Source organism: Emys orbicularis, chromosome 4 (genome assembly GCF_028017835.1).
Source record: "Emys orbicularis isolate rEmyOrb1 chromosome 4, rEmyOrb1.hap1, whole genome shotgun sequence".
NCBI lineage: Eukaryota > Metazoa > Chordata > Testudines > Emydidae > Emys > Emys orbicularis.
The window spans coordinates 136,030,778-136,044,781 of record NC_088686.1 but is presented as its reverse complement, the minus strand read 5'-3'; the positions used below and the strand labels follow the sequence as shown (position 1 = coordinate 136,044,781).

At 48.5% G+C, this 14,004-nt stretch overlaps 1 protein-coding gene across 1 annotated transcript in view; it reads right to left on the bottom strand.

Moving 5' to 3' along the window:
- Positions 1 to 13,774, bottom strand: part of BRPF3 (bromodomain and PHD finger containing 3) — a 45,258-nt gene extending 31,484 nt beyond the window's left edge. The window contains exons 1-2 of the mRNA XM_065403871.1: positions 13,714 to 13,774; positions 1,530 to 2,931 (exon numbers count right to left, since the gene is read on the bottom strand). Of these exons, the coding sequence (XP_065259943.1) occupies positions 1,530 to 2,914 (1,385 nt within the window). The 5' untranslated portion in view covers positions 2,915 to 2,931; positions 13,714 to 13,774. The remainder of the gene's footprint in view (positions 1 to 1,529; positions 2,932 to 13,713) is intronic.
- Between the last annotated feature and the right edge of the window lie 230 nt (positions 13,775 to 14,004).

The following is a 14,004-nucleotide window of genomic DNA, read 5'->3' as shown; positions in this document are numbered from 1 at the left end:
TCCGAGGTGCTATGATAATACAAATAATAAACAATACATGGTATCTGAGCTGTTTCCAACAGAACATCTATTAAAATATACGGGGCATCTGGCTGCACTTTCCAAGATGCTAAAAGAAAATAGAGCACCATCCCTGCTCCGTGAGGGTGTCCTGGCCGAAATACACTAGGCCAAATTCGCAGCTGCTATGACAATGATGCATTCGGCTCACTAAGCAGGATGCTTAGGAGCCATGAAGTGAGGAGTCAAAATACAGTGGCTTTAGATCAATAGGAAGCTACTTTCCATTGAGGCCCTGTTCACCCAGTGGCTTGCAACCAAGTCTGAAACTATTTTAAAGCCTGGTCACAGCCCCACATGGTTTATGTGTACACTTTTGTGTGCTATAATTTGGTATAATTAGAGCTGGGTGACATTTTTCAAACTAAACTTTTTCTCACAAATAAACACAGATTCAGGTCGATCGAAATATTTCGTGAATTTGTGTCGGTTTTAGCAAACTATTTTGGTCAGGAAAAATAATTTGGAAATGTCAAAATGCTTGGTGTTGAGATTGCCGAAACACACCATTTCAATGTTTTGCACTAGATTCCTGACTGAGGCGCCACTGGCTTTCACAAGGCCCAAGGTGGAGATGCTGCTTCCTCTTATACCTATAACCCAGTGGTTACGGCACTCACCCAGGATAATCCTGGTTCAAATCCCTCCTCTGCCTGATGTGGCGCAGGGACTGGAACCTGGATGTCCCCCCTCTCAGGTGAGTGCCCTCATCACTGGACTCTGTGGCATTTGAGGGTAAGTCTCTCTCAGTCTCTCCCGTTGAAACTGTTCTACTTTGTACAAATAATTAAATATTCAATTCAAAGGGACTGAAATTCAAGTATCCCCTCCCCGCCACCAGGAGGGAGTCCTAACCATGTAGCTATCAAGTCACTCTTTCACTCTCTGGCCCAATGAATATTAACAGAGCTTGAGAGAGACCCACCCTAGAATAGCCAATAGCCTAGCGGTCAGGGTGCAAAACTGGGAGGGAAAGACCTGGGTTCAAGTCTATCCTCCACATCAGTAAGAAGGATTTGAACCTCTAACCTGTAGGATATAGGAGAAAGCGGCAGCACATTCTCCTCAGTTGTTTGAATGCCAGTAGTCCCAAAGTCCCCTTGGGAATGCAGCGCCCTTTGCTTTTATTTTATTTTTAAATGGCTAAAAAGGCCCAAAAATCAAAAGAAAACATTTTGTTCAACCCATAATGATATTTTTTTTGAATTGCCAGGTCTGGTGTTTGTTAAAGATCCCCCGGGAATGAGCTACAGTTTATAGCACAGTTTGGGCATAACTGCTGAAAAAATAACAACAGAAGCTGGTCCAATGAAAGATCTTACCTCACCCGCCTTGTCTCTCTGTGCCGACAACAGGGGGTGCAGTTTAAAGATTAAAGGGAAGACAGATGCTGGACTAACCCAGTCCTTAATACAAAAGACCTGGCCAGTCCCAGGTATCCACCAGAGAGCATCGGTGCCAACGCTCACCTGTAAGAGGGGATCTGTGTGACTGTCACCAGTGGCATAGATGAACGCCCATCTGCCAGGTCACAGGTTTCCTTTTTGATCTTCTGCTTCAGCTTCACTTTGCTCTTCTTCAGGGATCCCTTGGGGGTGCCGGTGCTGTCTTCCTCCTCTCCTTCCTCCTTTGCGATGTCCTCCTCCCCTTCACTAGTAGCAGTCGTAGACCCTTTTTTCATTGTACCGGGTGGGGAATGTGCCCCACAGTAAGCCGTCTTGCGCACCGTGAAAGTTGTGCCGTTGATGCTGGTCTCCCTCATGGGTTCTATCTTCATGAAGAGACCAGCCCGTTGGGCACAGGTGACGTGGAAGGCAGTGTAACAGTTCACCTTATGGCACTGGATAGCAGCTCCCATGCCCTTCTGCTTGCAGATGTAGCACGTCAGCTTCCAGCGAGCGGGCGGGATGTTGTTTATCCCTTCGATGGGCTCCAAGAACACAGTGTTTGCAAAGCAGACCTCGGGGATCCAGATGGCACAAACAACATGGGCCCAGCGGCCATCACTGGTCTGCTTGAAGGCTCCACCTTTGTTTGGGCACAGAACACAATCAACCGGGCGAGAAGGGGACTGCAGGCAGCAGCGGCAAAGCCACTGGCCCTCGGGGATGTAGGGTACGCCATAGCACTCCTGGTGCACGGCCAAGTTACAGATGTCACAGAACAGGATGACGTTGCTATTGTGACACTCATCATCCATGCAGACACAGCAGACAGCGTCCTCATCAATCAGGGACTGCTGGGCCCCGTTGTTGCGGCTCTCCAAGTACGACTCCTTCTCCAACCGATCCACCAGCAGCTCAAAAGCGTCAGCAGAAACTGTCCCGTAGCCATCATCCTTCCGCTTCTCATTAACCATGTCCAGCCAAGCCAGATCCTCCTCATCCATGTCATACTCCACCTCTGCATCGAGGTCCTCAGGAGGCTTCTCGATGTACCGGTAGTATGCTGCAGGCAGAGGAGGGGCATCTGGCTGGCTGAAGGAGTCCATCACCCGGAAGCTGGGCTGGGGTAAATGGAAAGATGTCCCTGGTGCATGTTTGGAGCATGACTCTTTCTTTTTGCCTTTTGAGGGAGTTTTCTTGGACTTGGAAGGGAACAGGGGCTGTTCACTGTTCTCCTTGTTGCTGTTGCACTCTGTGATATCCTGGGCAGTCAGCTCATCCTCCGTGATGATCTTTAGGGGGTCGTAGATGCTGATGCGATGGAGCCGTCCATCAATATCAACCTCCACTATCCGCTGGGCCTGGGCATACGTCAGAGTCTCCCGGGTAGGCGAGCATTTCAGGCTGTAAGGCGAGGGAGAACGTCTCCCCTCGGGGTTCTGCCGGGACCTCCTCCGAGGCTTCCTCATAGCTGCACCTGGAAACCCTGTAACACAACCCAGACAGAGTACAATTTAAGCCAGCAGCACAGGAAAACGTGAACAGCACAGATTCAAAAACTTACTCATCACGATAGGAGTGAAACATGTCCACTAGAGGCTCAACTAATTTCAGATTCACTAAAGCACCAAAAGCATTTCCTCCTTCTTTAGATCCAAGGGGGCACACATCCACCAGTTGATAGGGTCTACTATCTCTCCCATTATGTTGTAGCATTGCATTGCAAATCCCCTCCAGGCCCCTGCTCTGTTATCTTTTCAGAGGATTGGCATACCACAGTACAACCAGCTGAGAAAGGCTGGAATGAGTTTGATGGTATTTTGTACTGAGCTAAATGTTGTGCTTTGCCTAGCTCACAGTTAGAACTCCCACCAAATCGAATAACACTTTTTATATCTGATGGCATTGTCCATATATTAATAAGTTCATGCTGCACATGGAATTTTCCTCTATGTTCTTGTGTCTGTTATTATTATTATTTATTTCCTGTAGCACACACAATGTGCTAGATATTTTCCAAACTTAAAAGCAGGCACTGTTCCTGCCCTGTAGACCATGGTACTGTTTTTACTCAACAGCTGCAGCAATACTTCCAAAGTCTGGTGAAAAAACAGTTGAGAATTCTACAGAAGAGGGTTATATGCCGATATCTGCAAGTAATATCCCACTGCTGACAGAATACATTATCTGAGTTCCAGATATAAGGCTACATTTCAGGAACCAGTCTTTTTTAAGTGGAGCCAGTCATAGTTCCTTTGGTTAAGGTTGCAACCAGCATTTGAATCTGGGTCCTATTTTCAACCCTTCTGTAAAGTAGTCCACAAAAATATTCATTTTGCAAATTCTCACACAGGCTCAGAGGGCTGCATTAGGCAGTGCTGCAAGACAGTGGTTGTGCAATGGGATATGGAAAGGGTTGGAAGAGATTAATCTGGCCAAGTGCTGTTTGAAATTGTCTCATGGCTCTGGAGCACTTCCAGGGTATCTACCAAAAGGGACTAGCACTGAAATAGATTGGTAGGTAACCTGGCCTTCAGTAAACACAATTCTTGCTGCAGTCTAGGAATCCAATTTATCCTCGCTTTTTATATTGCAAATAAGCATACATGGATGCAGCATGTCAGAACAGGTGCTTCTTTTAAACAGTCAAAGAAATAAAATAAATTAATAAATAATGGGTATATAATCCCAGACACAGCTCTCAGCCAAAGAGAGTAACATCTACTGCTAAAATACAATACAGAAGCTGATGACTGTTGCCTGTTCATTCATTATGGCACTAGTCTTGTGTCTTGAAAACAATGAAAGGAATTACCGAGAACCAGGGACCTCATCCTCCACCCATGTGCATAATCATCCCTTCAGTGATCCCTTTATACTGAATATCACTAGTTTTTAATGGTAAATGCAGCTCACAATTTGCAAATCAATCTGGATCTGTAATAAACAGACTTCCTGGACCTGTTGGAAACATTAGCCCAAATGGGGAAAAGGGTGGGGGGAAAGTGGACAGACAGAGGAGTTCAAGGCATGTGCTGGGGAAAGAGAGAGAGAGAGAGAGAGAGCAACATGGAGGCCACTTATTCACTACAGCCAGGAAAAGACTTAATTTTTAGTAGTTATTTTTTAAGTTTTGTGTACGTACGCTGCATAGCCAGTTGTCAAGGACAAGATGCTATTCCAGCACTTACATACCATCATGGCTGGCGCAATATAAATACTATACATAGATTAGAGATATAGATTGTCTTTAACTTAAAAATACCTGGGTGCACTGACTGACCAACACAACTGAGCTGAGCCTGCAATGAAAACTGGTCTCCAGCCTCTCTCTCCACAATGGCAGCTGTTCCCTCTGGAGCACTCTCGAGAGCGTGTAGGTAACTAGCCCTGTGTCTGCCTCCCAACATGCAGAACGGGCCGCAACCCAATAGGAACATGCAGAACGGGGCCCAACTGGCCGAGCAAAGCCAGAGGAAGAATTTAGCAATGTAGCAGGCCAGATGTAAGGACGAAGCATCCATTCCTTCTGCGATTTGGTGGGGTTCTCAAGGAAACACAGTGGGTGACAGAGATTAGGTTTCATTCCCAGGCTCAAGCGCTGACTGGTCAACATGGAATAGGGGATGAGAGAGCAACACGGGAAAGGAGATTTTTTTTTTCCTCTCAAACACTTTTCAAACAGCAAGCACAACACGTTAAGGGTGATGATTTTTTAACAGGGAGACAGGACCGTATGCTGGTGCCAGAAGATTCAGTGGGAATTGAGGCAGCTGGAGAGAGGAAAGAAAATGCAGTAACAGAAATGCTATGGAGGAGAGAGGTGGGAAAGAGGCAGGATGGGAACGTTAATAGGGAGCCAGATAAATCACTTGAGAACAGCGGCCGCGCCAGCAACATGAAAAAGAGCTGTGGGAAGAAAGCGGCCAAATCACAGGAAGAAACCCAGAAAGAAAGAGAGAGGAGAGAAAGAAAAACAGAACGTGAAAGCCTCCTGAAAAGATAAGTGGGCTCCTGCTTATCTCTTGCTGCAATGAGGATACACGAAGGCTCTGAACTGCTGCCTCACCCATATTTTATTTAAATATATAAATTCAGCCCTGCTTACAGAATTTGCAGCCATGAAAAAACATTATAAAACGTAATTTGTGTTTAGCCCATTGCATGATTTTTGGTCTATAAAAGGCCTGACCCTGCAAACGCATATTCACAAGAGACAAGAATGAGTAAAGACATGCAGGGATCAGGCCCTACAACAGTAATCAGTTAGTTCTATTGGTGAGGAGTAAACAAGTTCTGGGAATGATGCTTCTAGCCCTGGAGTATTAATATGCCACAGCATGCGGAGTCCAGGTTGCAGCCAGGACTAATGGAGTATCATAAAATGTAACCATGGATCTTAAAGCACTAATCAGCAGGTAGTAAAAAATCCAATTTCATTTGTCCTGACTGAGCTTCCGGTTGTCTCAATTTTTCTCCAGGGGGAATTTTGCGCCACTGCACATGCGCAAAATTTATGTCCCCCACAGATTTCTTTGCTTCCCCGCAGAAAAATGACTTTCTGATGGGGAAGTAAAGAAATTATGCAAAAGATACCCACTTGGGGAATGGAGTTAAGGGAGAAATGAACTCAATCAAGAAGAAAGGGATGTCCACGCAGCAGAGACAAGTTATCCTTAGTCAACTCCCTTCCCAACTTGTCACCTGTAAACCAATGGGAACAGAATACCCACTGCACATTCCTTTAAATGTTCCTGCCCCCCTTCCCCACTGCAAATCAGCCAGGCTTATAAAGAGTGAACGGGAGAACACACAAGGGAGGGACTGAAACATGGAAAACAAGGATTTCAGAGACACAAGTGAAACTGGAGCCTAAAGAATTTAAATAGGCCCCAAGTTTGGTAAACAGAATTAAATTCCACTACTCATGCCACTAACTGAGCATGCAGTCTCCATGTCCTCAAGACTCTGTTGCAAATACATGCATGCACCCAAACCAATCACAACGTTTACCTCCTACTTAGGCCTATTGAGAAAAGTGGGGTTTCTCTCATCACAATTGGCTGTCATCAAAAACAAGGTTATAAAACATACCATCACTTAATACTATGCAGAAGCATCTAAAAAGTTACTGAAACTACCGCCAATGAGAGCTGAGTGGCTGGGTCAGAGAGGGCAGCTGAACCCAAAAAGTTGTCAGACTGTCAGCATAACCATCTCTGAAACCTGACTCCAAAACAAGGAAAGAATCTGAAACAGAGCTAGCCAAACGCTGCAGTTTTGTCTACATTAGCGAAATTTGCCATTCTAATTCTTTAGTCCTCCCAGCACTTTGTAAAACACCTCATGGTCACGAAAAAATTGCTCCAAAGGGTGTACATGTGTGCCAAAATACTTGCTTTCATCAGGGCTAAGTATTGTAGTGCTCTGTGCTGTTTTAGTCCCAACATGAACAAAGGTAATAGCATAAAGGTTCAAACAGTCCTCCTCTTACTGTCACATGGTACACAGGTGGCTTTTCAAAAATCTCCCATATTGCACTGCTTCTGGGAACTGTGGCGAGGTACCTAGAAAGCACTACAACTGAACCAAATAGCATGGCTGTTATGCACACACTGAACCATTTGTGCTTAACTTGTTTCTATCCCACCAGTTCATTCAGGAGCAGTCTGATTCTCAAATGTAAAAGTGGCCTGCAGCAATTCAATTACACAAACAAAGCCTCTGACAGAGGGGCCAAGTGCTATACTGATTTACATCCATGCAATACTGGATTTACCCCTTCCAGAATTTCAACACTATTTTCCAGTGCCAACACACCCTCCTTCACCAACCCTCCATGCTCATTGTACACTCTTCCTATTCCATTCCACTCCATTCCTGTAACGCCGTCCTTCCCTTCTGCTTCCTTGATGCCATAAAATATTTCTCCTCCCATGCCGTTATGCCACACAATTTAAGGATTCCTAAATCCCATCCCAGTGACACCACTTCACTTTCTACTGGTGTCCTTCTGGAGCCATTCTACTGTGCTGACAACAAAGTCCTCCTTCCCCAGCACCAGCAGCTCAGTATCTCTTTGCTAATCCATTTCCAGTGCCACCAAGCTTCAATCCTTGCTTAGCTGGTTGCAGGTCTCACCTTTCCTCCACTCCATGTCCAGAGTAACAAGGCCACAACATACTTGCCATCAGCCTACACACCAGCCATTTGACCCCCTTTCTCTACCTGCAGCCTGGTTCTTTCCCTCCCTCGCCCAACAGAGCTGCCAAAGGGGGTTATAGATTAGCCCCACCACCTCCATCCAGCAGGACTGGAAGGAAGCCACTAAGACTTGTACGGGGGGGGGTGATTGGGGGCGAGGGGGTTAAAATGTATGAAACAGTATTGTGTGTGTTTTGTCCATATTATTGGATCGGTTGATGTGGAGAGAATTAAGTTGGCTTAAGAACGGGTGCCATGGAGTGAGAGTCCCTCAGGGAGTGGTGGTGAGAGTACCAGGGTTCCCCACAGCGAGTAAAGGTGCCATCTGAGTGGGAGCACCACGGAAAACAGAAGGCTGCCCTGGGAGTTGCTGTGTTTTATGACAGATTTGGGTCCTGCCTTGGAGAGATTCTAATCTGGACACCAGGCCCCTCTGATAAATGTCTTAGGCTGGCCAAGAAGGTTGAACAATGCTGCCATCAGCTGAGGATATGGAGGACTCCAGGCAGGCATGGACTCCGAGAGCTTAGACCCCTCGATTCTTGTGGTGGTGAGCAGGGGCAGCTAAGGCAAAAAGAAAACTCCAGGCACTGACTGAGGCAAAGGTGTAAATCAAGACCAAGATATCACATCCTGGTTCCTTTGGTTTCACCAAATAATCATGCTCAGGAGAACAAGGCATTGGTGAACAGAAGCAACAGAGCAGGATCCACGCTATCAAATACAGGGTCGGTGGCTAAAGAAGTTAGTACCATGCATGACTTAATAACGGATGAGGCCCCTGACTTTGCATGCAAAATATGAATGGTGCTACAGGATCATTGTTGGCACGTTTGACTCCAGTTGTCTGGTTCAGCATGAAACAAAAAGGTATCCAGGAGGAGGTGTTGTGCTTTTTGCATCTGATCTCAAATGCAGGCTGTCTCCCCTAACACAGCGAGGTCTGTGTGTGTACACCGTGTGTGAGTTCTGGGAGGGGGCTCCAATGGGGTGAGTGCGGAGGCCCACTGTGGGAAGATCAGGTTCCTCATCACAGCGGCACTAGAGTCACTGATAATGCTTTGTGATTTCAATATCCCCGTAGATGATGGTTCTTCTGGATCATTCCAGAATTTCATGCCATAACAACCATGAAACTGCCCCACATACTTGCAAGCTCCATTCGTAAGGGTGGACATACTCTAGATCTGATGTTTGCGTCAGGGGGAAGAGGTTAGAATGATGGATATTTCCTGTCAGGGGACAACCGCATGCTCCTTCAATCTGAGATCAGGATGCCCCCATCGCACGGGGGTGATGAACATGTTTTGATGGTTTGCCCTAGAGCAGTTCTCAAGCCGTGGGCCGGCTGCGGCTCAATCAGCACACAGCTGTGGCCCACGTGACATCCTCAGGGCCATATAGGTAGTATATATTGTGTGGATGTGGCCCACATAACACACAGAGAGTTGCATATACGGCCCTCAATGGTAAACAGGTTGAGAACCAATGCCCTAGAGGCTGATGGAACCAGCGAGTTTCCAGGAGGTCTTGAGGGAGAAGGCTGTTCTTCCAACAGACCACTCTGTTGATAGCTCAGTAAGACTTTATAACAATCTTTTTTTCCTCCACTACAGACAGTGACCCCTAAAGGCCCTCTCTCTCTGCTGTCTTTGGCTTCACAAATGACGTTGGTGAACTGTGACAGACAAAGCAAAAGGGGAGACTGCTAAAGCATTAGAAGCAGAAGTCTAAAGCAGAGCCTGACTGCTTGTGGCCCACACAGCTCTTAAGATCGTATGCCATGGCTGTGCTAAGAAAGGTTTCTTCACTTCCACCATAGCATCTGCAACGTCTCGCACAGCAAAACTGTTCCAAGTGACAGCTGACAGCTTGGTGAATCCTCACTGCCTCCCCTCAGTTGCCAAGTCAAGTTTCTCTTGTGAAGTTTTCATGTTACGTTCCAAACATGAGCAATTTTGTCTGCACTGGGCTATACTATATCTTGAGAGGACACACACACACACACACACACACACTGTCTTCTCTGCTGAGTTTCAGCCAGTATTGCTTGCTGAGATTATAGACATGCTGGGTCAGCTTCGTGTCACAACCTGAAATCTGGACTCTTGTCATTCCTGGCAGGTGAACACCAGTGGAAAAACTGGATCCATTGTTAATCAAGATTGTCAGTGTTTCCCCAGTGTTGAGGCCCATACTCAAGAAATCAATTCCTGATGTCAACAATCTGGCTATCTATCCACTGCTGTCCCATCTCCCATTTTCAGGGAAGGTTAATTAGGAGGGTAGTGACAAGGCAACTCTGGCAGTCTGATTCCTTAGATTCTACCCAGTCTTGCTACATAGGCCTGGATATGGGGTAGAAACTGCATTGATTATGTTAACTGCTGATCTCCTGCCTCCTGCTAGTAGTGGACAAAGTGTCCATACTGATTCTTTTAGATCTACCAGAACCCTTTGATACAGCTGACCATACAATTTTTTGGTTTCTTTTGCAGACATTAGCAGGGATGGATGTAGCTACTCCTGGGCAGCTCCATTCCCATCTTTCTGAGAGAACTCAAAAGACAGTTGAGGGCAACTGTCCCATGTCACAATGGATCTCATTTGCAGGATACCACGTGGGTCAACAGAGTCAACTCTTTTGTTCAATGTATATAAGACACTCCTCAAAGAGGGTAAGGGAGGTGACATGGGCTGCACTGTATTCAGTACACTGATGACATCCAGCCCTACATCTTCATCATGTATGACCCAGAGAGAGCAGCAAAACAAATTATCGAGGGCCTAGATGAACTTGGGACTTGAATGAGAGTTGGCTGGATACAACTCAATCCAGACAAGACTGAAGGTATGTCTACATTACCTGCCGCATCGGTGGGCAGCGATCGATCCAGGGCGGATCTATTTATCGCGTCTAGTCTAGACGTGATAAATCAACCCCCGAGCCCTCTCCTGTCAACTCCTGTACTCCAGCGCCACGAGAAGCTCAGGCAGAGAAGACGGGGGAGCGGCAGCAGTCGACTCACCACGGTGAAGACACCACAGTAAGTCGATCTAAGTACGTCAACTTCTGCTACGTTATTCACATAGCTGAAGTTGCGTAACTTAGATCGATCTCCCCCCCAGTGTAGACCAGGGCTGAGATAATGTAGGTGGGCTGGAGAAAGCAGCTGGAATTGTTTGGGGATCTTATTTTAGCACCCCTCATTCACAGAGTGCAACTGCCATTTGCAAAACAGGTGAACCACTTGAAGCTGTTGTTATATCCTGGGCTACTCTGGATAGTCCAGGCAGCAGATGTGGCCAAGAGGGCACTTTTTCCCATCTACACCTGGCAAGACAAGTGCAACGTTTTCTCTCCAAAATGGAGTTTGCCACAGTTTTCCATGCCATGAAGATAAGATTGCTGTAATGTGCTCTTCATGGGGCTGAGTGCTAGGACCATTCAGAAGCTGAGGCTGGTACAAAATCCTGCAGCCCATTTATTAAATGGAGTTACATGATGGGAACGCATCCGATCAGTGCCCCATGATCTAATGCCTGCATCTGTAACTTTCACTCTATGCATCTGAAGAAGTGAGGTTTTTACCCACGAAAGCTTATGCCCAAATAAATCCATTAGTCTTTAAGGTGCCACCAGACTCCTTGATGATCTGAATTGACTTCCAATAAGCTCCAGGTGGAATTCAAGGGGTTGGTTTTGCCTACAACCCCCTAAATGGTTTGGGACCTGGTAACCTGAGGGACTGCCTCTCCCTCCATGACATGCTGTTGCAACTGAGATCAGCAGAGATGCTCAGTTTGCTCAGTATGCTCACTTTGATATAAAGAAAAAGAAGCAGCTGGCAGGGCATTCTCTGTGAAAGGTCCTCCGTTTTAGAATTCAGTCCCAACCTTGGTCCACGAGGGCCCAGATTTGTTAACCTTCTGGGCACACTGAAAAGCCAATCTTTTTTCACTCTTCTCTAACACAGTTTAGAAAAACATGGGCCAACATAGATACAGTTATGGGAAGCACCTTTTTTATGTTTGTCTATGTTGTGATTTTTAATTTAATTTTCCAGAGCACTCGACAGGCACCTATCAATAAATCAATAAATGCCACAAAGAAATAATCCTCAGTGTCTTCAAGTCACACTTCACTTATGCTTCATCTTGCCACCATACTGCATTATTTTCTCATGCCAACCAGACTTAACACCAGCCATGCCCCTGCCCACCTACTCACACTCCTTCCACAGTGCTCAGGCTTTTTACATGCCTACCAGTCCCATGTCCAGCAAGCCCCACTCTTTCCCAGGGACAAAACACACATCATATTTGCAGATGGCTTGGACTCTTCTGCCCTCATGCCTGTACTGAAACATACAAGGAATTGTGTTTGGGCTCAGCAGAGGCTCAATACAACTGCATGCCTTACATTTGTGTCAGAGCATGCAGTGAGTTTTATCAAGTCTCATCAGATGCCCAGCATAGGTAACCACCATGCCAGTGACAGTGCATGCAGAGAGTTGAGTCAGGCCTTAACTCAGGGGGATTAAGATCTATGCCAGTAATTGTGAAGATGTTACAATATCATGGTGAGGATAGTGATTACATTGATCTCTGTCACTTTTCAGCAGGAGATGGTGCAAGCGGGATGTTAGGTCAAACCACTGGAAAGCACGTGCAATGAGCTGCAGCAGGTGTTAGCAGGGGTGATCTCTGCCCATTGTGAGAATGGAGCATGCCATGGGTAGTATCAGGTCTCTGTAGGAAAGCCTTGGTCTCAGGATGGGTTTGGTGCATGTAGAAAAGAGTGGCAGACCTCACTATGGGGGTCCTCTAGGCTCCCAAACCAGGGATAGTGTGCTTGCAGTGAGTCATGTCAGGCTTCACCAGGAGAATCTCTGCTCCCATGGTGGGGATAGTGTAGGCAGTGACCTGAGTCAGACCTCAGTAAGGACACCACTAAGGGGGGAATGTTGCATGCAATGAGCTGTGCCAGCTGTCAGCAGAGGAGACTTTCTTAGGGAGGATGATACAAGCAGTAAACGTTGTCAGGCAACACATGATGCAGGCAATGAGCTGTCTCAAGACTCAGCACTGGATGGTGCATACAACAAGCTGTCAGACCTCAGCAAGGAGCCTCTCTCAGGAGAACGGTACATGCAATAAGCTGTATCAGGCCTGAGCAGGCAACTCTCACCGGGGATGGAGTACGCCAATGAGCCATGTCAGGTCTCAACAGAAAAGATCCTCTTATGGAGGATGGTGCAAGCAGTGAACTTTGTCAGGCAACAGATGATGCATGCAATAAGCTCCCAGGACTCAGCAGGGAGCCTCTCTCAGGGGATGGTGCATGCAATGAGATGTGTAAGGACTTAGGAGAAAGCTCCTCTCAGAGGTCTGATGCATGCAGTGAGCTGTGCCAGGTCTCAGCAGGGCGCTCCCCCCAAGGCTGAGGTGGGTCAGCCCATGGCAGGGCGATGGTGCATGCCCTGAGCTGTGCCAGGTCTCAGCAGGGCGCTCCCCCCAAGACTGAGGTGGGTCAGCCCATGGCAGGGGGATGGTGCATGACCTGAGCTGTGCCAGGTCTCAGCAGGGGACGGAAGGGGTGGGGTGGTCGGTCGCTTTTTCAGCATTCTCGAGACCTTCAGCGGGGAAAATCCCTCCTCTGGTTACACTGGCGGAGGGAGCGCGGGGGGAAGGGCAGCCAGCTCTCCGCTGCCATTGGCTGCTGTCGCCGTCCATCCGACCACGGAGACCAATGATAGCACAGGGCCTGTGGCAGGGCACGAGGGGTGGGTCTCGGTCCCGCCTCGGCCAATGGTGTGGGAGAAGGTGGGCGGGGCTACCCCGTTCGGGGGGACAAGATGGCGGGGGGGTTATTGCCCCAGCTTCCCCCCCCCCGGCCGCCACCCCTTTCCGCTGCCCCCGCTATACGGCGCCGCAGAGGCGGCCGCGCTCCCCCCAGCCCCGCACGCGCCCGGTCTGGGGAAGGCCGCCGCCCCGCCCGCTCCCCCGGGTCACCTTCCCGCGACCCCGGGGTGGGGTACCGGCCCCGCGGGCTCCGCTTTACCTGGCCGCGCTGCCGCCGCCTGCTCCTCCCTCCTCAGCCGCGGCGGCTCCGGCTCTCCCGCGCCGCCTCCCCGAACGGGGCGGACGGGCTCACAGGGCCGGGGGGCGCGGGGGGGGGGAGACAAGATGTCGGCTGGGTCGGGTCCGCTCCGCCGCCTCCGCTGCTGTCGCCTCAGTGCCGCCTCCGCATGCCCCCGCCGCGGCGGCTCCGAGCCCGGCCGGCCCGGCCCCGCTGCTCCCCGCGCCGCGCCCGGGGCCCCGCTCGCTCCGCCGCCGCGGCTCCGGCGGCTGC